The sequence below is a fragment of the Lepidochelys kempii genome, chromosome 7, assembly GCF_965140265.1.
Source record: "Lepidochelys kempii isolate rLepKem1 chromosome 7, rLepKem1.hap2, whole genome shotgun sequence".
NCBI lineage: Eukaryota > Metazoa > Chordata > Testudines > Cheloniidae > Lepidochelys > Lepidochelys kempii.
In genome coordinates this window covers 116834248-116860532 of record NC_133262.1, presented here as the reverse complement: position 1 = coordinate 116860532, position 26285 = coordinate 116834248, and the positions used below count along the sequence as shown (strand labels likewise).

Below are 26285 nucleotides of genomic sequence, written 5' to 3'. Positions count from 1 at the left end.
TACCTTAGAGGTGGCATCCTTATGTGTATTAGATGGCAGTGCCTCTGTGCCATGGGCCATAAACGTTTATGGGACTGAACAATAACAATTATTCCTCCGCTTGAGATCCCTGTATTTAACTGCTATTAATAAGGTTCTTTGGGAAGGCAACTGCCCTGCTCTCTACCCCTGGTGAGTACACTGGCCCCCATTAGTTTTGCAGTGGATGGGTGAATAAACCAGCAATTGCTGGCTGATTGGGGTGATGAATGCGCTTCCAAAAGGAGGGTGGTAGATTGGTGGGCTTTTGGCCATTGGCAACATAAGTTCCTGCCACCCTATGCTTATTTAGATCAGACCCATACAAGGTGCCGGGCGATAGAACTGGCGGAGGCAATTTGAGTCCCAATACCTCCTCATTCTAGCACCTGAGGAGCCCACCCCACAACTGCATAAGACCCTATGGGGTGGCAAAGACCCCTTCTGCCTTGTATATGTCTCCTCTTAACAGGCCTGAGGAGTTTGATCTCTCCTCCCCCTTCCCAGACAATGTCCTGGGGGCAATAGAATGATGTGTGACCCACCCTCCCTTCCCACTAGGCTGGACCGCCCCTGCCCTCCCCACCCCAACACACAATGGTTCCTTCCTGTTCCCCGCTGGACACACCCACCCCCGCCCCTTCCGAGCAGATGGTGTCGCCCTCCCTCTTTGCCGGTTGAGTACCCGCCTTCTCTTCCGCCCCTTTCCCAACCCCTCGCCCTCTGATTGGCTGCGGCGGGTGGAACCCGCCGACCAATCCGCGGCGGCCGCTCGCCGCCGTGTCGCTGGGCAGAACAAAACAAAAACAAACCGGGCAGCGCACGGGGCTGCAGAGCGAGGCAGGCAGCGGCTGTGGGGAGCGGCGGGGACGGGGCAGCCCCGGGGACCGCCGCCGCCGCCGCCGCCTACGGTAATGGGAACCCCGCCCTCCCGCTCGCGGCTCCAGGGAGCGCCCCCTCCGGGAGGGGGACGCGGGGTCTCTTCCTATTGGGAAGCCCCCTCAGATGGGGCGGGGATTGGGGGGTCCTCGCGCCTCTCCGGAAGCCTCCTCAGGCGGGGAAATTCGGGATCCTTCCCCGGAAGTCTCTGAGGCGAGGGGCGGGGGCGTGTTCTGGGCTCCACGCCCCTCCTGGCCGGGTGGGCGTGCGGGGTCCTTCCCCGCTCTCCTCAGACTTGTTCACAGACCCTCCCCGCCGCTTCGGCTCAGGACACCCCCCGCCCCCCCCAGGCGGGAGAGGGGGGGGCCTTGCTCCCCCCCCGCAGGGAGAGGGTGGTGTGGGGTCTTCACGCCCCCTCCCCGCTCTGTCCCCCGGGAGGGAGGGATAGTGGGGGTGGTGTGGGGTCCCCCCAGCAAGGAGGGGGTAGTGGGTCGTCAGCAGGGGCGATGATGATGGTGGTGAGGGGGCACCTCCGCTACCCTGTTTATTCCAGGGTTCTACCCCCCACCCCCTTAAAAACACCTCCTAAGAAGCAGTGCCCTGAGTGGAGCCAGTGGTCTTCATCGCAAAGATACAGTCGTTGGCATCTGTGGGGAAGGGGTCATCCCCCAGCCCCTCTGCCCAGTCTGGCTGGGCAAGGATGCGGTGTCAGGCATGCTGCCCCACAAAACAGCACTAGGATTGAATTGGTTACTGGGGAGGAGGGAGCCTGGTTTAGCTCTTTAGAGTGTTGATAACTTGGCAAGGATCTATATTTTGAGCCTGCCACGCTGTAAAGTCACTTTCTTTTCTTGTAAAGGCTGGGCTGGCTGCGGCACCTTTAGAAACTAAACTAACTAGCCACATCTGTATGAAAACCACTTCCCCTGTTATTCCTGCTACTTTAAAATGTGCGCTTTAAGACTTGTGTTGGAGGTGGATTGGTGTATGTTTAACTGTACGTGTGAGGTCTTTTTTGAATAAGTAATATTTTAGGCTGTTTAAACACCCCTTCCTATACAATTAGCACCTAGTGTTTATATAGAGTATTCTGTGCTATAAAAGTGTATGTATGTGTAAATATCAAATGGAAACTGATCTTCTTACAGTACAGCAATGAGCACATGGCCACAAATTTTTTTTGCTATAACACTATGTTTTCACAAGTCCACAACCTTGAAATGTTCACAGTTGAGGTTGGAGGTTTTCATGCTTGGTCTCTGCTCAAAGGGAGGAAAATATGTTGTGAAGTTTAAGCAACACTTCTTTGGTTGTTTTTAAATGTGACTGCAGCAAAATGGCTGAAGTTTAAAAACACGATCTAGCATTAATTATCAGTACCTTTTGCTTGATGTTGGGGAAGGGGGAAATACAGTTTTAGAAGTAAAAAGAAAAGGAGTACTTGTGGCACCTTAAGAGACTAACCAATTTATTTGAGCATAAGCTTTTGTGAGCTACAGCTCACTTCATCGGATGCATACTGTATGCATACAGTGTGCATCCAATGAAGTGAGCTGTAGCTCACAAAAGCTTATGCTCAAATAAATTGGTTAGTCTCTTAAGGTGCCACAAGTACTCCTTTTCTTTTTGCGAATACAGACTAACACGGTTGTTACTCTGAAACCTAATTTTAGAAGTGATTGCCATATCAAGCATACTCAAAAATGATTTTCAATCTAGAGATTTTAGAGTTTTCTGAAGCCTTTTTCCTTATCTAACCTCACTGTAAATTCTTGGCCAGGGACACATTGGTGTACATTTGCTTATGTTAACCTACTAGTGGGACTGCTTGGATGCAGGTGATCATGAGTTATGTACCCGACTGATGAGTGCGGTTTAAGTACCTACACAAATAGAAGTGCCTTATTGAAATATTCACAACTGAATGATCCAGAAAAGCTCCTTGTCCATCAGAGACCAGAGAAATAGACTTGAGAAAAAACCAAGACACCACCTTCCTCCAAAACAAAGCCCCCTAGGATCTGATGGTTTTTAGAGTCTTTGCGGCAGTCTGCAATGTTCTTCAAATTCTTAAGTTCGATACTTTTTTTTTTTTAATTTATGTCCCCCTGTTGTCTTGTCTACCTGTAGATTGCGAGCTCTCTGTGGCAGAGACTGTTTTGTTTTTTATTTCATAGTCAAAGCACAATGAATACTTGGTCCTTGATGGAAGTTCATTGGTGCTACCATAATATAAATAATATTAATAATAATAATAATAAAAAAACTAGCCAGTATGTTAGTGGACCCAAGGATTGGGCTTGTAAAACCTCCTTGGAAAGGCAACTGACACAATTGTCTATCTGGCCTGAGGAAGGGACACAGAATAAGCCAGTTTGACTTCAGATACATCAATCAGGAACGACCCTGGCAGTGAGCAAATTTGTGCCATTTGGATCCAAGGTCCACGATTGTAGTACCTAAATCTTCTCTGGGTGCTGAGGCCTCATCTCTTCCATTGTTGGAGTGTTACTCTTGCTGAGGATGATTTGGGCTCTTAAGGAACTTATCTTTGTTAATATTGGAAGTTACCCATATAACAAGAAACAAGGTACCGAGCAGGAATTTGCTGATGTATTGGTGTTGGATACTCCTCTGTTCTGCTGGAACAAGCCAATGTAGGTACTTTCTCAGTGCATGACTCTTGGCTCTAAGGAAGTCAGTACCACAGTAAGAAGCTGTAAGGCTGTCTTCAGCAGTCTCCTAAGCCTTGAGCAAATCTCCATTTTGAGAATGTTTTGGGGCTGCCCTCAAACATAAATTAAAATGTTGGAATTTTAGAGTTTACTCTGCGGGGCTAAGGTGGCATCAGTCTCAGGAGTATGAATATGCAGAAATAAACCTCTTGAACCACATAATAGTTTTGAGTAATCTGTCATTAACTTACATAATGTTGATATGCATTACTTTGTTCATATTAACAACTCTGCACTACAGATCTTGTCTCTAAAGGCTCCATGAACCTATGGAGTGTCCGTGAGTGTAACAATTTAAAGTTCAATCTGTTTTGTTTTCTTAAGTGTGTTTACAGTAATTAAAGTGACACTGGAAAAATAACCTCTTGCTGTTTGCTCTATCTTTGTCTTTAATAGACATATCTGCTTAGTCTACTGATCAAAACCAAGTATCGTTGCTATGGAACAGAGAGCTGTGAAAGTTGGGACCTGGATTTTATTTCACATCAATAAAATTACTTATTTTTATCCTAGAGTAGTTTTTGTTATTGGGAATTACACAAAAGGTGCGGGGGGAACAAGCTTTAACTATCTGAGTTGGAATGCCAATAATACTAAAAATATTTAAGTTTTTGTTAAACACATCAACAGTCAATGATGGTATACATTCTTCTTCAATTACTGTGGCTTACCCAGATGTATGATCCATGTGGTTCCCTTCTGTCACCCCCAAAAAATCAATTTTGTGGCTGTAACCTCACTAAAAAAGAAAGTAAGTATCTGCTTGCATGGTGGAGGGAAGTGGTAGAACAAGTAAGTTATTTTTATCATTGATCAGTGGGGGCTGGTAACTTTCCAAAGCATGTTCGCACAGCTTGCATGTAAAAGTGCAAATACAGAGTCAGCTCAGAGGGGTATTTCAATTAAGTAATTGGACTAAGATATGAAAGATGTGGGTTCAGTTTCCAGCTCTGCCACAGACTTCTATGGCAAGTAATTTAATCTCTCTGCCTCAATTCTCCATCTCTAAAATAGAGAAAATAATACTAACTTTTACCATGTGTTTGTCTTGTATATTCTGCTGAGGCAGTGTAGTCTAGTTCAGTGGTTCTTGATCTTTATTCATTTGCAGGCCCCTAAAAATTTTCAAATGGAGGTGCAGACCCTTTTGGAAATCTTAAGCATAGTCTGCGGACCCCAAGGATACGCAGAGAACAGGTTGAGAACCACTGGTCTAGTTGGTAGAACTCTGGACTGGGATTCAGGAGATACAGGTTCTGCCGGTGGTCTGCTGGGTGACTTTGGGCAAGTCACTTCATCTCTGTGCCTCAGTCACCCACTCTGTAAAATGAAGATGATACTGACCTCCTTTGCAAAGCCCTTTGAGATTTGCTTAAAAAAAAATTAACACCAAGTTTGAGTGTATATATCTACAGGATATATACTTAAGCTTTGGATTTGCTGTGAGGCACAAAAGCTCTTATCTTGTGAATGTGTGTGTGTAACTTGGAAAAATTTTTGTACATGACAAATTATTCTTCACTATATGAAGCTTTAGAAAATTGGTTTAAGCAAAATAGGAGCACATCATCTTGTGTCTAGACTTGCCTGTATTTATGACACGATGATACCAATATGCTCTTTGTACAGATTTTCAGATTTTATACTGTAGTAGATGAATAATAAGGGGTTTTAGTTAGGAAATGTGAGGTAGTCGTAAAACTGATGTTGAATACTAGCATTACCAAGTTTAAACAAGCCCCTTTAATCATGCTGATTTAAAAAACAACCTAATTTAGGGGGGTAGTGAAGGTAGCTATTAAAAATAGAAATAGATAACAAATGGAAGAAAGGGAGAAGTTGCTAGCAATTGGACTGGAATTGTAGAAAATTCATAAGAGATGCAAAGGGACACAAGGAAGAATCTATGGCTAGCAGTGTTAAGCACAATAATTATAGAGAGTATTTAGATTTTATTAAGAACAAAAAGAATCCTGACAATTTTATTGGTCCTTTACTAGGTGGAAATGCTATAATTAGCAATAACAATGCAGAAAAGGCAGAAGTGTTCAATAAATATGTATTCTGTATTGGGGAGAAAACTGATGATGCAGTCTCATCATATGGTGATGATAACTCTTTCCATTCCGCTAGTATGTCTGGACGATATTAAACAGACGCTACTAAAGTTAGACATTTTCAAATCAGCAGGTCCAAATAAAATAACTTGCATCCCAGAGTTTTAACAGCTGGCTGAGGAGCTTGCTGGACCATTAATGTAGATTTTTCATCAAAAACAACGAGGAGCCCTTGCGGCACCTTGAAGACTAACAAATGAATTTGGGCATAAGCTTTCATAGGCTAGAACCCGCTTCGTCAGATGCATGGAGTGGAAAATACAGGCGCAGGTATAAATACATGAAAGGATGGGAGTTGCTTGACCAAGTGTGAGGTCAGTCTAATGAGACCATTCACTTAACAGCAGAATACCAAGGGAGGGAAAAAAAACTTTTGAAGTGGTAATGAGAGTGACCCATTTCAGACAGTTGACAAGAAGGTGTGAGTAACAATAGGGGGAAACTAGTAATTTAGTAAATTTTCAATAAGTCTTGGAGCACTGGGGAGTTCCAGAAGACTCTAAGAAAGCTAATGTGCTAGTTTTTAAAAATGGTAAACAGATAACCCTGGTAACTTACCAGTCTGTCAGCTGACATCAGTCTCCGGCAAGATACAGAGCAGTTGATAGGGGATTCAATTAATCAACAATTGAAGGAGGGCAATAGAAACCAACATGGGTTTATGGAAGATAGTTTGACAGGATTTAAGTGGATATCATCTTTTTAATGAGATTACAAGTTTGATTAAAGATAATAGTGTTGACATATTTAGATTTCTATAAGGTGTTTGATTTGGTGCCATGTGACATTTTGATTAAAAAAAAACTAGAACAGTATAAAATTAACATGGCACACCTTAACTGGATTAAAAAAATGGCTGATAGGTCTCAATGTAATTGTAAATGGGGGATCATCGTTGAGCAGGTTTTTCCAGTGGGGCCCTGCTGGCATCAGTTTTTGGCCCAATGCTATTTGACATATCAGTGACCTGGAAGAAAACAAAATCATCACTGATAAAGTTTGCAGCTGTCTGCAAAACTTGGAGAGCATTAAATAATGAAGAGGACAGGTCACTGATTCTGATTGATCTGGATTTCTTGCTAAACTTGGTGCAAGCAAACAATATGCAATTTAATACTGCTGAATGTATACATCTAGGAACAAAGAATGCAGGTCATATTTACAGGGATGGTGGACTCTATCCTGGGAAGTAGTGATTGTAAAAAAGATATGGTGGATAATTACCCGAAAGTAAGCTCCCAGTGTGACTCAGTGGCCAAAAGAGCTAATGTGATCCTGGGATACATAAACAGGGGACTTAAGAGGTTATTTTACCTCTATACTTGACACCGATATGACCGTTACTGGGCAGGGATGGTGCCCACAATTGAGAGGGATGTTGATCAACTGGAGAGGCTGCAGAGAAGAACCAAAAGAATGACTAAAGGATTAGAAAATATGCCTTATAGTGATAGATAGAAGGAGCTCAATCTGTTTAGTTTAACGAAGAGGAAATTAATGGGTGACTTGATTAGTCTGTAAGTACCTGTGTAGAACAAATATTTGATGATGCATTCTTCAATATAACAGAAAAAAGTGTAACACAATCCAGAGGTTGGAAATGTAAGTTAAGGAATTTAGGCCAGGACTGCACTATAGACCTATATCAGTATAATGGCTGTTGCTCAGGGGTGTGGAAAAATCCACTGAGCAATGTAATTCTATCAACATAACTCCCTGTCTAGACAGCGCTATGTCGATGGGACAGCTTCTCGTGTCAACATAGCTACCGCCTCTTGGGGAGGTGGATTAACTGTGTCTACATTCACTTCTGTAGTGCTGTAAGTGGAGACAAGTCCTCAGACTGGAAATAAGGTTTAAATATTCAGCAGTGAGGGTAATTAACCACTGGAGTAGTTTACCAAGAGTCCTGGTGGATTTCCATCACTGGTAATTTTTAAATGAAGACTGCAGGTTTTACTAAAACATACTGTTCTAGGAATGGTTTTGGAGAAGTTCTGTGGCCTGTGTTTTACAGGAAGTCAGATTAGATGGTCACAGTGGTCCCTTCTGGCCTTGGAACCTAAGAATTAAAGTTAATATTTAGTCTGGAGGTGTACATTTTATCCATCTCTAGACTGACAGTGCAGTCTCTCGATTAGTGTGAACATGTGGGCTGTAAAGCTGAGGTGTGCTGGCACCCATGTTATAAGTGTTTGTAGTCTAAGATGGGGTTCTGAACCTGAGGGTCATGACCCCCCCCCAAGGAATATTACAGACAGATGTCCTTTCCGTTTAGAAAATTTGAAGGTTGTCTCAAGTAGATTTGTGGGAGGTCCTGAACGGGGGGAGAAAAGTCATCCTCCTCGCTGGTAGTTGCTATTATAATAAATGTTAAAATTACTTTTCCTAGCTCTAGTATTTACTACTATATAATTGTATTTTCCTTTTGTTTTAAAGGAGAAACACATCTGTAATGGAACATTCGACTCGGAAGAAGAAAATTAACCTTTTAAGATAGACTATCTTGATTCCCCTTCCTGAGTGAGCAGTACAAGAGAACACTTTTAGTATAATAAGAGTGCTTCAGAACTGGATGGTTGAGGTAATGCTGAAAGAAAGCTATTTTAAATGAAGTATTGGATGGCAAGGGGGAGAGGACACTGCCTTACTCAAGGTTAATTGTTTGAAATTGGGGTGTGATGTGAGAAAATTGGATTATACCCAGAAATTACTGTAAAAAGGCAAGTTTTATACCTTTAACCACTGGTTATTCATCACTGTAGTCAATAAGTCTGTTCTAGGCAAGTGAACTAGAGGAGAAAATGGGGAGGGTTGATGTCACCTAATGTCACAAGGTCGCCACTGAATAATAAAGTGTTTGCAGGACTGCAACAGGTGGGAAGCGAAGAGAAGAGCCACTGAAATCTTATGGGAGAACTACACATACCAGTAACATTCACAATACTACAAAGTGATTCATGAAAATTTTGCAGGTAAAAGTTTTTGATAAATGATATAGCCAGTATGTCTTTGTGTACTGCCTATCTGATTCACTTGCATATTGTAGTCTTATTGGCTGAAATCTTCTTTAAGAAAAGGGGAGATGGGTGATGCCATCTCTTTCAAAATCTCATTATTCAGCTGTTCATAGAGATGAATGGGAAGGGAGGAGAGGAAAATAACAGTAATCTCTTTAGAAAGAGAGAATTCGTTCACCTTGGCCCCCAGCTAACAGAGTACATGTACACAGGAGAAGGAGAGAGCAGAGTATTCATGAGAGAATACAGAGGTGAGAGCTTCTCAGGTGTGTGTACTTGTGTAGAATAAATTTATATGGCCTACAGATCTATGTTTGGGTGTAGGACAGGCAATGAATTAGGATGCATGGTAAGGGCTTGTTTAGACTAGAAAGTTGTTATGCTTTAACTATAGTGGTATAGTTGAAGCAGTACATATATGCATCCACAGTAGGAGAGTTGGTGTCAAAGGATGCTTTAAACCCATATAGATAGTCATGTGTGGGAAGGGGAATAACTATACTGGTATGAGTCACCTTTTCATTGGTGTAACTGTGCCTGCACTAGGGTTTTTACCAGTACACCAACCTCATAGGCCAGTTAGGGGTTGGGGTTTTTTTTTTAGGGTGGCGGGGGGATTGTTTTTGTTCTTGTTGTTTTTTTTTGTTTTGTTAACCAACGTATATTGGTAAAACTTAAGTGTAGACTTGACCTTAGTTTTGGTGTAACAGTTCTGCACTTTATCTGTGCTGTTTATAAATAGTGCTCTCTTTGTTACATTTTCATCATCCCATGAATATTTTTACAGTACCAGTAAGTTAATGTGAATTAAAAAATAAAAATGAGTCTTAATACTTGAATTTGAGTGAAAATGAATGTTGACTAGGTGAAAGACTCCTATTATTCTAATTTAGTTAGACTTTAGTCCACTAGAAAAATCAAATATATTTCTGTATTCAATGTAATTGCATTTACTGTTTGTTTGTTTTTTTTCCTTTTTTCTTTCTTTTGTTAGGCCTGAAAGGAAAGCATTAAGATTTCTGTTTACAGTCAGTTCAGTTGAAGTGCAATTAAACAACTATGGAAGTAGAAAATGAGCAGATATATAATGTTAACCCAACAGGTATATAACCTTAGTTTTTGTATTGAAAGTACTGTTTAATTGATGCTGGAATCCCTTTTATTTGTAAATTGCATTGTGGTGGCTTTTTTTAATCAACATATTTCTTTAAAGATCTTCATGACAAACTTGGAGAAATCTATTTAGAAACACTTCTAACTATATTGCATTTTCCGCCTGATGTATTTCGTTTAAAGTTGGAATAATTGCATGCAAATAAAATGACTGTTCCTTAGGATTTCCTCTTTTCCTCCTGTTTGTTTTTTGTTTGCAACATCCCAAGTGGTTGCTTAACTAGAATAGTAGATGATAGGGACTTTGAAGTCATAATAATCTGATGTTTATAATTACTGTCACAGCAACTAGTTGTGATGTCACAAACACAGGAATGACTTCAGGTCAAGATTAAACAAGAGCAGATAAACTCCTTTGAAGCAGAAATTTTTTGCTCTCACGTAACTGTTCCTAGGATTAAAAGCAGACAAAACATAATAGGAACATAGCATAAGAATGGCCGTACTGGGTCAGACCAGTAGTCCAGCTAGTCCAGTATTCTGTCTTCTGACAGTGGCCAGTGCCAGATGCTGCAGAGGGAATTAACAGAACACAGCAAGTTATTGAGTAATCCATCCCCTGTCATCCAGTCCTGGCTTCTGGCATTCAGAGATTTAGGGACCTCTAGAGCATGAGGTTGCGTTCCTGATCATATTGGTTTATAAGTATTGGTGGGCCTGTCTTTTGTGAACCCAATTATACTTTTGGCCTTCACAACATCTCCTGGCAATGAGTTCCACAGGTTGACCGTTTGGTGTGAAGAAATACTTCCTTTTTGTTTGTTTAAAATCTGCTGTTTATTAATTTCTTTGGGTGAGCACTCGGTCTTGTGTTATGTGAAGGGGTAACTAACACTTCCACCACATCATTCATGATTTTATAATCTTCTGTCATATATCCCCTCAATCATCTCTTTCCCAAGCTGAACAGTCTCAGTCTTTTTAATTTCTCCTCATATTATTCCTGAGGGAATTCTGCACCAAAAAATTAAATTCTGCACACAATATTTTAAAATTCTGCATATTTTCTTTGTCAAAGAAACGCAATATAATTGCGCTAATTTCAGTTATTTCGGTAATTTATTTCAAAATACATGTCAGTAAGTATGTCTGTAACAATACAGACAACAAAAAAGATTCAGGAAATGTTTTTTGACAAATAGATTCCTTACTAGTCATATTAGTAAAGAAATTTGAGTCAGGCACATGTGCCTCTGTCCCCATGTGGCCTTGCACCCCCCTCCCATTCAGCCCCCTGGCTCAGTGCTGTCACCCCATTAGCTCCTGTGTCCCCACCTCAGTCTGTCCCCCACATTAGCCCTCCTGAATGCCATTGCATGACTCCCCTTCGCCCCCCAGAAGCCCTTTGTGCCCTGCTCTGTCTGTCCCTCCCCCGTGTCCTGTGCCACCTCCACCTGACCTCTGCCTCCTCCCTCTCTGTGGCTGGCTACCTTGGCTTGTGAGCTGGCTTCACTCTTGTGGTGCCACAGCAGCCCCTGGTGTGCGAAAGATGTAATTGCAGTGACTCTCTCTGGCAAAATGTATTTTCTGCGGGGGTTGGGGGAGGGAAGGGAAGGGAATCTGCAGGGGACATGAATTCTGCATGTGTACAGTGGCGCAGAATTCCCCCAAGAGTATCATATGGAAGCAGTTCCATACCTCTAATTGTTGCCCTTCTCTGCACCCTTTCCATTTCTAATATATCTTTATTTGAGATGGGGCTACCAGAACTGTTCTCAGTATTCAAGGTGTGGGCATACCATGGATTTATATTGTGGCAACAGTATTTTTTGTCATATTATCTATCCCTTCCCTAATAGTTCCTAGCATTCTATTAGCTTTTTTGACTACCACTGAGCAGATGTCTTCAGAGAATTATACACGATCATTCCAAGATCTTTGAGTGGTAACAGCAGATTTAGATTCTATCACCTTGTATGTATAGTTGGGAGTATGTTTTCCAATGTGCGGCACTTTGCATTATCAACATTGAATTTCATCTGCCATTTTGTTGCCTGGTGACCTAGTTTTGTGAGATTCTTTGGTAACTCTTAGCTAAGCCCAAAGCTGACTGCGATCTTGAGTAATTTTCTACCATCTGCAAACTTTGCCACCTAACTGTTCTCCCCGTTTTCGACATAACTTATGAATACATTGAACAGCACTGATCCCAGTACAAATCCTCAGGAGACCTTGCTATTTACGCCTTTCCACTGTAAAAATGACCATTTATTCCTACCCTTTGTTTCCTATCTTTTAAACAGTTACTGATCCACGAGAGGACCTTCCCTCTTATCCCATGACTGCTTACTTTGCTTAAGAGCCATTGGTGAGGGACTTTGTCAAACGCTTTCTGAAAGTCCAAGTACACTATATCCACTGGATAACCCTCGTCCTCTACATGCTTGTTGACCCTCTCAAAGAATTCTATTAGACTGGAGAGGCATGATTTCCTTTTACAAAAGCCTTTGTATTGCTAAACTCATCCTGATCATAAAGTTAATAGAAGATGAACTGGTTGTACTTGCTCAGTAAATACAATGAGTCTCAGGCTTTCTTTATACTAGAAAACTGGACTGACTTAACCAAATTATTGGCGATAAACCTAATGTAGGTGCACTGTAAGCAGATTAATTTTTGTTTAAATTGCTTTAGATGATCAGTTTTAAGATAAATTTATAATAAGCAAAGATTAAAGGTTTTAAGTGTGTCTACATTAGTGGTTGTATCAGTTTAACTAGATCCATTTCGCTAAACTGTTTCACTTTTTCATTATGGGTAAAGACTTTACTGATGTAGAATGCTTTTTATTGCAGTGAAACTTCAAAAGGAAATATTTTTTTCTATTTGTACTTAACTATTTATTTAAATTTTAAACACTTTTTAGAGAAGGAGGACTTGTGGCACCTTAGAGACTAACAAATTTATTTGAGCATAAGCTTTCATGAAGTGATCTGTAGCTCACGAAAGCTTATGCTCAAATAAATTTGTTAGTCTCTAAGGTGCCACAACAAATTTATTTGAGCATAAGCTTTCGTGAGCTACAGATCACTTCATGAAAGCTTATGCTCAAATAAATTTATTAGTCTCTAAGGTGCCACAAGTCCTCCTTTTCTTTTTGCGGATACAGACGGCTGCTACTCTGAAACTTTTTAGAGAGAAACTTATAGTTACTCTTCTCAAACTGCACTTAATGCATTTACCCAGCTGTGTAGTGGATGGCAAGACTATAGAGCTGAAAACATACCGGTAATTGTGTATGGCCCAGTGCCAAAACTAATGCTTAATTGTTTAACATATTCTTAGTCTAATGAAGTGACTAATTCTCACTGTGGTCTAGTTGCTTACAGAATTATAAAGGTAAGCTGTTTGTGCACGAAAGGGAAAAAGTATCTTCTCAATAGCCTTTGTTCAAATTTCTTTTTTTAAAGTAGTCATGTTAGGGTTAATTGTAAGAATGTAATGTTTCAGCATTGTAACAATGTGTTGGCCCTTCCAGGTTGAGGAGTACTTCTGGGAAGATTTCCACATTACTGATCTAGAGACTGAGACCAGAATTGAATGACAAGGGTTGACTGTAGCTTCACTCTTGTCACGCTGCCTGGTATACAACTAAGAGTGCCAATCTCAGGTCATATTGCCAAAATACAGGGCATGTATCGCAGACTGGTGGTATATTCTATCACCAAGCCAATAAACAATGTGTGCTTTCAGAGCACTATACTAGTTATTATGAAGCCAGAGACAGTCCCCTTCAGGCACTCTAGCCCCTCCTGCACCACCCGGACTTCTGTGATAAATGACCATTAAAAACCAGAAATAGCATATATTAGGTTCTTCCAACTCCAAGGAGCCAGACACACACACCCCAGATCAACATGTACTTACAGGATCTCACCAAATACCACGCTGCAGCCAATCTTTAGTAACCTAACTAAAGATTTAGTAATAAAAAAGAAGGTATTAAATGGTTAACGTGAATCATCTACAAATTCTGAAATCAGCTGTAATGTATTTCAGGGTTGATGTTAAATCTGCCAGTTTGTAAAAAGTTTCTCTGGTGCCTCTCAAATATTGGGGTCCTCAGTCCATTGTTCAAAACTTTTTTTGTTAGAAATCACAGTCCAGAAATGTAGAACAGGAAAGAGGCAAAGAAATGTCACACTCTCCAATTTATATCCCTCAGTCCATGTGCATGGAAAGTTACTGTCTTAGACATGGAGTCCGGGATCATATGTTCTATGTGCCTTGCTGAGTCGTGAGGCATTCATTGTCTACATGCTCTGAGGCATCCTCAGGAAGAGTTGATTCTCTTTAATGGCCTGTCAACCATAACTGGCTGGCTTTGATTTAAATTTGTCTTGGGCATGTTACCCAGGAACACATGTTTGAGATACAAACACATAGCAAAGATTCATAACTTCATATACAGTGATAATACATGAATATAAACAGGATAACATTGTTCAACAGATCACAACTTTTCTAGTGATACCTAACAAGGCATACTTTGCGCAAGATTTATTGCCATTGTATAATGGTGGTTGCCGCAATAATAGAGGGTCACTTCTTTTTTTTTTTTTTTTTATATAGTCACAACTCTCTCTTCAGTAGTAAGGGCAAAGCTGGCTCAGGGTAATTCTCACCCAGTCTCTTCCTGAGAAGCAAGAGAGCAGGGATCGCTAGGAAGAGTAGTTTTTTGGTGGCTGAGTTGTAAACCTGGGCTGGGGAAGGGCATTGTGGGAGATAAGAGGGTAAGTAAACCCCAGGTGTAAGCATTGTGTCCGGGAGTGTTTGCAGAACCAGCCCAATAAAGTTTAGTGAAACACTTTCTATTTGTATGCCATCGCACCTAGGTAAAGATTCCAATTTTTTAAAAAAGTTGTTTTACTGCTTATCAACCAATAAGCCAGTTTTTAATTGGTGGCATGCTGAGAAACTTCCAAGTTTTTACTTTTGCTCTTTATTATCTCTTATTTCTATTGCAGCCAGTGGTACTCTGTGAATTTTACTTAAGGAAAATGGATGTTTTACTGAGTTCGAGGGACATTACAAACTAAAGTAGCTCCATGCTTGTTTACAGAACCTCTTTACTTGGTTTATCTATTTGTAAATTGTTCATTCAGTTGCTCTTCACCCACCCGCATACATGTTCTTTGGCATATAGCCTAGGCAGAGGAGAAAGGGAGAGCTTTATTTCCCATTATGCCACTGCACCGGCAATGGAAAAGCAACAAATTTGCCTTAAATAAAAGTAATTGGAATGTGGTCAGGTACTTTGGTTCAGCAACCTTACATCTAATGTTTCTTTTATATTACAGGTTTCCATTTTAAACATGTAATTTTTTAAAATCATGATGAATATTTTGTATATGCTTAAAGCAGTAACTAGATTTTTCTTTGTGTCTTTTCTCTTTTGAGAACTTGATCATCTAAGTGACACTCCATTTTCTGGTGAGGAAGAAAATGGTGGAAGTGAGGAAATAAAGACAGAAATCAATGGAAATTGGATAGCTGCATCTTCCATTAATGAAGCTAAAATTAATGCTAGAGCAAAGAGGCGGTTAAGGAAAAATTCTTCTCGTGATTCTGGGAGAGGAGACTCTGTTAGTGATAATGGAGAGGCACTGAAAAGTGGAGTCACTGCACCAACAAGTCCAAAGGGAAAATTTCTGGACAGACGATCCCGGTCTGGAAAAGGAAGGGGACTACCAAAGAAAGGTTGGTGTAGCCTACTAAGAAGTGTCTCTGCTTATGGGCTCTTGTCTAAAGGCATGTTTTTCCATTGGGATTCTCTTCTCCCGAAACAACATTTTCTGTCTATCCTCCCATTCAGTAGTTCTTTTTTTAATGGTTGTATGGGGATGGCCACAGCAGACAGCGATCTTCAATAATGGATGTGGTGTGCATGCGCACATGCATTATTCATTATAGAAAGCACAATCAACTTCTTTAGGATACTACATTGTATTGTACATTATGATATAACAATCTACAGATCTTGAGGCTTACGATGGAATTTATATCAGGGATACTCCCTTTAATAACTTAAAGCACAATTATTTCAACCTTCAGCACTCTTCATGCTGCCTCATGTTGCTTACAGTTTCCTGACTCAAGTGGTGCAAAGCCCAAATGGCTGGGAGTGGAAAGATATTCTGCAAATACTTCTGCATAGTCTGGAAAATCTGAGACTTACACACATGTGCCCAAATGAGGCATGATAGTATGGAGATACTTTGAGCTCACCCAGCATTTACCATAAGCTGGCTGTCTTTTTTCACTTTGGCATGTTTTGTCAGGTGGTGCAGGCGGCAAAGGTGTTTGGGGTACACCAGGGCAAGTATATGACGTGGAGGAAGTGGATATTAAAGATCCCAACTACGATGATGACCAGGTGAGCAAATGTTTTTTTATATACAGTGCAAGTTTGAGATGGAAATAGCCTTTTTATTCACTGTAATTGATGTGACATTTGTAAAGGCTTGATCCTAAAGATGTTAAACACTCTGACCCTGATAAAGTGGATGCTTTAACTTTTTAAGCGCATGAGTAGGCCCATTCACTTACAAAGAGGTTGGAGTAGCCTGCTAAGGTGGTCTTGGTTTGTCTAGTGGGACTATTCATGCTTAAATTAAACATTTTGCTTAAAGTGCTTTGCTGGATCAGGGCCATGGTACTTAGCACCTTGCAGGATTAAGCTCTAATTCTGTATTTAAATTTAAAAATTCAAGAAAAAATGTTTTTCTCAGTTCTCTAAGAAAAAACTACCAAATTAATATACATTTTAATTACAATTTAATCTTTTTATAAAAATGCCTACATTCTTGTATTGGTTTTGTGAATGCTAGTTTTGTAGTAAACCATCAGGGTCTCTTACTACAATAATATTTTGCAATGTTAAGTTGGTATCAACAGAAGTGAAAACACATTCCATTTTCAGTATTTCATTACTGCTAGTGTTGGTACTGATTTTTTAGGCGCCTATTGCATATGGAGAAAAAGAGTAGTAGACAAATCAGGTTCTTGGCATATACTTTATGCTAGAGACACAGAGGTATAACTGCAAGTATGCGTGGTAGCTTTTTCTCTTCTTTGTTTTAAATTATTAGACATGAACACTAAATACTTCAGGTCTCTGAAGGAGTTCAAAGCCAGGACAGCTTTGTTTTTAACTTTCTGCAGTCGCTCATTGTACAGACTCTGTGCAGTTGGTAGAGGGGGAAAAACTGCTTATATGTTCCTTATCTTCAGTATTTGGGTATGAACCAAGATAAAATCAATTTCAAGGTGGAATACTGTGGCTTTTTAATACCGTGGTGCACATCAAATCTAGGAAATCAGCTTGATGCTCTGCTTTGAAGGTAAAATATAGATCTAATGGCTGAGGTCAAAAGATTCTTTAACGGTGGTGTTGGCACCGCTGCCCACACTGTGTCACAGCTTAAGGGGGTGTATCTTGACAGCTAAGTAGAGAGATGCATAAAGTAGTCACTTGTATTTTTGGCCCTCTCAAATAGTGTATAGTAGCTTGTTGAGGGCTGAGAATAGATGGTCTGAATCTAAGGCTACAGCCAATATTTAAAGAGCCTAGGACAGAGGTCCCCAAACTCTGAGGTGCATCCCCTAGGGGGGGTGCTGAGGAATGTTCGGGGGGGGCATGGTGGGGCCTGGGCCAGCCCCCACAGTGGGTGGGGTGGGAGGCACCACCTAGCCCTACTGCAACTGTGGGTTTGTTCCTGGCCCCAGCCCTGCCCCCAGCTGTGGCCCCAGCCTTGCCTCCTTGCTCCTGTCTGTGCCCACCCTGAGGGCCGGGGGGGTGGGGAGGGTGTGCTCCTGGCAGGGATGCAGACGGGGTAAGCAGGGGGCATGACTGTGTGAAAAGTTTGGGGATTTGGGGCCTAGGATAAGTGTGTCAATGTCCACCCTCAAGTGTGGCTTTCCCTTCCAGTGCTTACAGTTGAGTGGATCACAGGGAGTTAGACCCAGTTAAAAAAAACAAACAAACTCCCAACATTTAAAAATCAAGCCGAACTGCTATGTTCAGACCATGTTAAGTATTGATTTCCTATTTAGCTTCCCCATTAGGCAGCACCGTGTTACACCTTTTGTCCAACCTGTACTCTTCCCTGTGATGGCTCTCTTGTACATGGAGGCTGCAGTTCCCCTCTGAACTACAACTTAATACCATATGCAGTGTGCAGCACAGACTATGTCATGGTGGTCCAGGACAGTAATATATCTATTTCTGTCCCCCCCAACCCGACATAATCTGTTACCAAATTGTCCTTCCATCCCATTCCTTCCACACACACACACATCCCTATCTACCTGCTTACCTCTGAATATTAGCAGGTCAGTCCAGGAGGAGTGGGGAAGTGAGGGATATGGAGCAAGATTGGCTGTGCTGGAGTTCTGGTTCTTAGGCTTATATTGCCCTGCAAGGTCAGGCTTCCCAGTGGCCAATTGCTGCATGAACTCTTCCCCCTTGTGAGTGCCTCTAACTGACTTTACCAAACACCCTGAAAATTAAATGCCCAGTCCTTTCCCTCCTTCACACTTTTTACATGTTATTGGCTGTCGGCCGTGTAGCTGTTATGAAAAACAGGCTGCTTCTTGATTGGGAAGGGTAGAGTAGCTTGTGGGGAAAGATACAAGGTGTCTGGTTAAGCTTTTGCCTTCCTGCAGGGCTGGATATGAGTTTGTCTCCTTCCCTTCCATATATAGTACATGACAACTTTGTTTCTAACAGTATGGTGCCAGAAGAATCCTAGGTGCTTACAATGTTGGAAGTTACAATGTTACTTACTTGTAAATACAGCTTTTATATTTTAGGGAAATGTAATCTTTGTTCCAGAACTGATCAGCTTCCACAAACTGATTACAAAGGCATGATGCAGTCATTGCTGATAGAAATCTTGGCTGCTAGTACCAAAGATGATTTAAAAGCATTTAAGCTCTGCAATAAAGAGAGCAAGGGAGATGCTGTTGCTGTTTAGATTCAGTATCTGATTTATTTTATTTATTTTTTTTTTAAACAGGAGAATTGTGTCTATGAAACTGTAGTTCCACCTTTGGATGAAAGAGCATTTGATAAAACTTTAACACCAATGTTACAGGAATACTTTGAACATGGAGATACTAATGAAGTTGCGGTATGTCTGATAAGTTGTATTTTTAAAAATATCACACTTGACATGGGAAGTCACAGCCAGTTACAAACGAGATTATTGAGGTGCTGATATGGAAATGCACAGTTAAAGCATCCAAACAACCTTCTCTCTGCCCTTGTAGTGATCATTTGAATTTTTTAAAATTAAATCTTTAAACTGTTTTATTAATATTTTTTTATGAAAATGTTAATATATTTTCTTCAAATCTTATTTAGGAGATGCTGAGGGATTTAAATCTTGGTGAAATGAAATACAGTGTGCCAGTGTTGGCCGTATCATTGTCATTAGAGGGGAAGGCTAGTCACAGAGAAATGACATCTAAGCTCCTCTCTGACCTTTGTGGGACAGTAGTGAGCACAAGTGATGTGGAAAAATCGTTTGATAGGCTACTTAAAGAACTACCTGAATTGATGTTGGATTCTCCCAGAGCGCCACAGGTATGCCTACAGACAGCCCTTTGCACCAGATCTTTGACTTTTGGCCTCCATGGCTAGTGTTGTTCAATTTACACCTTATTTCATGAAGCAGTTTATGTATTTTAGTGGCATTATCATTTATATGCTATAGCTCCCTTCTGTCTCACCACGCCCCTTCCTAACTCCCAGATTGATGTTTTAATTTGAGAAGTTTCCCGTTTTGTTTTTTTAAATTTGTGTAGCAAAACTAACCCTTATTCAAGTAGTCTCCCTAGAGGTGCCCCACCTACCTCTGAGCAGAGATTTTTTTGCTTGTAGTAGTGCCCATTTTTAGCCCTTGCTGGCACTCCAGATATTCTTGTGCCCCATTGCAAGGATACATAAAGCTGTGAAGGCAAACTGCCCTCAGTTCCTTCTCAGCTGCCTAATGGCTTGAGACAGAGCTTCTACTGTGCACACTTCAGCTTTGCTCTAGCTTGGCCTCAAGTCTTTAGTTCAGTTTTAGTTCTTTTGATAATCGTACTGTAGCACAGAGGGTCTCCTGTTCTTTGCAAACAACTCTTATCTCAACCTGACAAACGCATGTCTTGCAGGGTATTTATTATTCATCAAGAGTAGCATGGTAAGGTATCTACGGAAAGCTCTTAACTTGTCAAGGTTCATAATTGTTGCAAGCTGTACGTACATGTAATATATAAAGAATATATTTATATAAAAATATGCTTTATAGACTTGACATAAAAGTTAGTCACTCAGGGACAATATGTTTCTGTGGTGTCCCATTCAAGCAGGAGGGAGTTGTCATATCAGCCTAGTTTGTTATGATGTAAAGCAAGACTAGGTTGTTTAGCCTTGCTCTATCCTAAAACTGTCAATGGGGGTAAAAAAAGGAACATTACAACAGACAAAACCTTACAAAGGCTCAGCCTGTCTGAATAAAGACAAAAGACTGATTCAATATCGGAGAGAGAGGAGGAAGACACTCTTCCTCCTTCCAGTGAGGAGACATTTTGGGAGCAGGGATGTTCTCATGGAAAAATTGGATCCTGGTTCCTGTGAAGCCAGCCAGCTCTTTAACAGACTGAACTTGGCAGGGAAAACCTACTTTATTAAATAGGAAAGGTAACTGTTAATAAGCATAGACAGGTTTGTAGGTTTTAGGATTTTGTTTTGATTTCATTTGTTTCCACCACTCTCCGGTTCTTAGTTAACTCTGTATTCTTTTTTAAGTAAACCTACTTTTGTTTCGTAGTAAGTGCTCACATGTGATGTGTGGATTTAAAAAAAATTATTTATTTATTTATTTATTTTTTTACAGGAACAGTAGTTTAAGGTAAAACTAGTGAACTGGGGTACACTGCTCCTTTGGGGGCAGAGGATCTGGGATTTCTTTGATTAGCCAGAGATGGGCTGGATATCACAAGGGAATGATTCAAAGGGACTCTGGGGCTGGGGTACACCTGTTCATCTGCAAGGGAAAAACAGGGCTTGAACAGCCCAGAGGAGAGAGCTCCCTAACACCACCAGCCTGTTAGCCATTCAAGCAAACACCCAGTTACCACAAGCAAGACTTCATTGTGTTGCAGGCAGGTGGGTAACAAGGTGACTCTCAATCCTGGGTACCCAGAGAACCATCACAAATACCTTTTAAGTTTATTTGGAGGGTTTGTATTTAATACCCTGCCCCCCAAATTCTGAGGGGTTTGCCTGAGGGGTTATTGTCGACCAGGTATTCCAGTATCCCTGGGTTTCAAGTGTATCCCATATCTGGTGTGTGGGAGATACCCACATCTCAGCCAAGTGCAAGACCTCAGTTTCTAAAAGTAGATCTAGGAAAAAAATAGATTAAACTTTGGCTCCTCGTGATGGAATACTGCCTCTGACCAGCCTTGAATCCAGGCCTAGATACCACCCCCACTGCCCTGGACATCCGCCTCCGAGTGATCAGGGTGATGTGTTGACTCCCCAACCCCCACCTAGGTCTTCATAATCTTAGATCTTCCAAGAACAAGCATTCTGGATCTCCTAAGATAGAGCCTACGTCAAAAGAGCTTCAGTCACCATCAAGATGGACCATTTGGGACTTTTTTATTCTCGTACCTTCCTCACAACTAAAAGAGTTGTGAGGGTTGTTATGGAGCATGGTAGACAACATCCTACTAAGTCTACACTGGGTCAGTAAAGACCAAAAGCACCTCAACCTCTTTGGGTGTAAAAACTTCTCCTGTGCAACACTCCAGTTTAGAAAAGAGAATTATCAGACTTTGATGGCAAACTATGATCACACCAAATATGGCAAACTCAACACTTTTTTTAAATGATCATCTTTCCTTCAGAACACTGGGAACAGTTCTAGGCTACCATAACTAAGGGTCATCTGTCAGCATGGACCATCTTGCAAGCTTCCCTACATGCAGTTGACACTGCAGCTTGTTCCATCTCAACTGCTATTGTCATGTCAAGCATTTTGGCTGCAGCTGTCGGATTGCCTAAGGAGGTTCAGATTACTGAAGAAGACCTTCCCTTTGGTGGACTGATGCTTGAGTGAGTCCACCAACTAATCCTTGCACACCTTTACTGGATTCAAGGGCCACACACAGGTTTCGGTGTTTATATGCAACTGCAGATAAAAGAAAATTTAGCAGAGCCCAAACGACAGAGAAATCCCATCTGGTCCAATTCTTCAGCTTTCATAGACCAGCCAAACTGCCTTAGAGACCAAGATATCAAAAGAAGAGGCCTCCCACTATGACCACTAATATCAGCCAGCCTTGTGTCGTCATTTAAACCTCAAATTTGGTGGTGTAGTTGAGGGTTCAGAACAACTCTATCTTGGGATTCTTCAGTTACAACATACTACCTGTTTCCCTTCCTTTGGAGATAGTTTCTCCAGTTTTCAACCTGTATGGGAGCAAATTACATCTGACAAATGGGTTTTGGAGGTTATAACCTCAAGTTACTCAATCCATTTCCCTGTCCCTCCTTAGGGACTCTCTTTTTCACGAACATTTGCTGAGATAGGAGACCACCTCCCTTCTATGCATAGGAGCCATGGAACTTGTTCTAGTCTGCCACAGAAGGAAGAGGTTTTACTCCAAGTAATTTCTGGTCCCCAAAAAAGAAGGGGGGATGGAGATCAATATTAGATCTTGACTTCCAGAACCTTCATGAAATTACAGAAATTCAGAATGGTAACTCTTGCAAATATACTTCTGTCATTAATTCCGGAGATTGTTTTGCAGCCTCGACCTCCAGGGCACATACCTTTTGTAAGAGGAGTGAATGGCAATGTGAAAAGTATCTAGTATAGAGTGTTCCGCTTCAGCCTTTCATCTGCCTGCCAGGGTATTTCCAAAGTCCTAACAGTAATAGCTCTTCACCTTTATCAGTGAAGAAGAAGACTCTTCCCCTACCTTGACGATTGGCTGTATGATGCATGACCAGAACTTGAAGTTCTCTCTGCAATACAGACAGCCATGATCCTATTCTGCAACCTAGAACCTCAAAATGATACAGAAAAATCCATTCTAACTATACTTCAACAGATTTCATAGAAGCTTCTTTGGATGCTGTAACATTCAGAGTGTGCCTCCTTATGGACAGACTTAGGACACTGACCAGACTTACTGCCAAAATTCAAAATAAACCCCCATACCAATGGCAACAAATTGCCTCCAACTGCTGAGTCGTTTGGCAGGTTATACTTTTGTCACACAACATGCTAGCTACATCTTTGTTGTGTCCAGGTTGCTCCAGAATTGTTTATATCCCCAACAAACATGGTCTAGGCAAGTTGGTGTCTATCCCTGGTTGGGTGCTAGATTCACTTGGTAGAACGACCTATCCAAAGGCTGTGCAGGAGTTCCTTTACCCACCCTCTGCCTATCATCTACCATAATTTTGGTTGCACCAGTTGTGGGATGGGGAGCTCTGCTTTGGTGGGGGAACACACTATCCAGAACAAATGGTTGTCTCGAGTCTCTCCTACACATCAACCTCCTAGAATTATGGGCAATCAGAAATGCCTGTATCCACTTTCCTTCCTTAATCAGAAGCCAGTCTGTCAGTCATGAGACAATGTAGCCTGAACATTCTACCTAAATCATCAGAAAGGGATGAGATCCCCTTTTTTGTGCTGAAGCAATAAAGCTATGGAATTGGTGTATAGCCAATCACATTCTCTCAGCACACCATGACTGATGCTCTGAATTCTCCCAGGATTATGAGTGGGAGCTGGACCCTTGAACCCTCAGATTTTTCTGACCTGGAGGTTTCTGCAAGTGGACATCTTTGCAGCTGCCGCCAACGAAGTGCGAGAAAGTCTGGGTCATCAGTCTTTGGGAGATGTCTCTCTCATTTGTTGAAATGAGGGGCCTTCTCTGCATATCCTCCAACACCATTGATTCCGAAAGTATTGCACAAGATCAATCAAGGCAAAGCCAGAGTTACTCTAGTTGCACCAACTTGACTGAGGCTGGTTTGGTACGCTTACCTGATGTGCCTTGCTTCTTTTCCATCTTTTCAGCTTCTGACCATTTCCTGTCTGCTGTCTCAGGATACTGTGGTCTGTCTGTCCATCCTCTAACTCTGGCACTGTTAAATGTACCAATGGTTCAATTTGCTAAGCAGCAACCTGGGCATCAGTGCACACTTTCTCCGTGCAGTACACGTTGATACATGCTTCTAGATTGTTGGTGGTTGTCACGGCAGTCCTTTCTTCAGTATTGGATTCAGCTCCAAAGATTTGTCTTTCTTCAAGGGATACCACTCAGGAGTCACCTGAAGTGAAGCCCCCACAGGCTAATATTAAAAGAAAGAGAAGTTACCCATCTTGTGCAGTCACTGGAGTTCTTCTAGATGTGTGCCCCTATGGGTACTCCACTACCTGCCTTCCTTCCCCTGTGCTTCAAAGTTTTATCTTGCGTGACTTCATGGTAGAGAATGAGCTGAGGGTGGCATGCCTGTACATCTGTGTATATCCTTGGTATGGGGCATGAGGATGACAAGCTCATGACTAGATCAAATGGGCACTGCTATTGAAAATCTCCAATCAAAGATGCATGGGGTCTGTGTGCACCCAAAGTGGAGCACCCATAGGGACATACGTCTTGAATAATTCCAGCTACTACTCAAGGTGAATAACCTCCACATTTTAAAAACAAAACCTAAATAACTATGCAAGTTTAAAATGTCTGTTCGGAAATCCTGTGGAATTCAGTGTCTCAAAAATATTTCTCTTCTGTTGCAGTTAGTGGGCCAATTTATTGCTAGAGCAGTTGGAGATGGGATTTTATGTAGTACTTACATAGACAGCTACAAAGGCACCGTGGATTGTGTCCAGGCTCGGTAAGTGATTGCTCTTTGTAGTTAGCGTTTATAGTTCAGTTTTTTTTTTTTTTTTTTTTTTTTTAAATTCTGAGCAAGCAAACCAGTAATTTGGTATTTTAAAATAAAGTAGGTGTGGCCACTCGCTTCTATTATAAAAACAAGTCAAGAACAACAACAAAAACCCTCAAAGGAAGCCTGTCACACACAAAACCGCCCCAGACTTTTAAACCAAGAGATACTAAACATTTCTGGCAAACTCGATCTTAATATCTAGTTGAATCTATTTAACTCGGCAGTAAACTAAATTTGACTAGCATTTTTGCAAACTGAATTCTTACAGTTTAACCTTTCCTCAGCCACTTAAAAAGAGTTTACTAACTTATATTTAAGAAAAATTCTGATCAAATCAGAAACTATTAGGGAGCGTTTTGCTTTAGAAAAAGACTTCATATGACCAGTAGGTAAATACAGCGTCAGGAGAAGCAACATAAGGATTTTGTGAAATAAACAATTAAACCCTTTTTGCTTCTTGTCTTGGGAAGGTTTGACATTCTGTGCAGCACTTTCTCAAACTTTCTGTTGTCCTATATGTATATGAGGACTCAGTTTCAGAGTCAAAACTGTTTGAAGGAGCAGCCTATGTGCAAGGGGTGGGGAGGAAAAGAGACTTTTGAAAAATACCTTCAGATTTTGGAAACATCAGTTTTTGTGTGTAGTATTGACTTTTCAGGCTTGGTTTTTGGAGGTGTTGAGCACTCATAACTTCCATTGACATAAGTTAGTGCTGTTGGTACTTCGTACCTCTGAAAACTAGGCTACTGTTTAGGTTACCTATCTTTGGGCACCCAAGTGTGAAAACTTTGTCATTCAATTATGAAAATCATTTTACTGTGGTTGAAGGATTTTTGGTCCCAGTAATTAAGTATATTCATACATTTAGCATGGCCACCTCCACTTTTGAGACAGTTACTTCTCACCTCACCTAGCCACTCCCAAATAGTGAGTACAGTTCTCCATAATATGGCTACGATCAGCCTGAATAAATGGCTGAGTATTCCTCCCTGTTCAGGTATATGGTAGACAATCTGGATCTAAGATTTTTCACACCCAGTTCCTCTTCCCAGTGAGGTGGCAAGCTTCCCTAGTTCCCCTGTCTCTTTGGAAACTCTGTGTATGGTGTTCCTCTGCTGAAGCACCATTTTGTCTCCAGACCTCGGGCGTCCCAGAACTCTTTGAACCCAAAGGGACTAACCATTCTCCAAGGTAAAGGCACTTCAGGTTTAGCCACGTGTTTGGAGACTTAGATTACTAAGCAAATGCAGGGCCTTGAGAGACCCCAGATTTTACTCTAGAGGGAATCCAATACGCTTTTCCACTGGGTAGAGGAATGTCTGAGGTCCTGCCTTGACAGTTCAGGTAGGCTGCTACTACTATGTCCCTGTCAAAA

General features: G+C 41.3%; 1 protein-coding gene across 4 annotated transcripts in view; it reads left to right on the top strand.

The window, feature by feature from the left end:
* Positions 1–776: 776 nt before the first annotated feature.
* Positions 777–26285, top strand: part of PDCD4 (programmed cell death 4) — a 32779-nt gene continuing 7270 nt past the window's right edge. The window contains exons 1-9 of one of the 4 annotated variants that reach the window (XM_073354392.1): positions 778–929; positions 8189–8333; positions 8616–8724; positions 9764–9871; positions 15343–15642; positions 16224–16318; positions 18963–19076; positions 19310–19531; positions 24759–24856. In XM_073354392.1, coding sequence (XP_073210493.1) covers positions 9829–9871; positions 15343–15642; positions 16224–16318; positions 18963–19076; positions 19310–19531; positions 24759–24856 — 872 coding nt within the window. In that variant the 5' untranslated portion in view covers positions 778–929; positions 8189–8333; positions 8616–8724; positions 9764–9828. The other 3 variants (XM_073354395.1, XM_073354393.1, XM_073354394.1) reach the window with 3 other exon arrangements.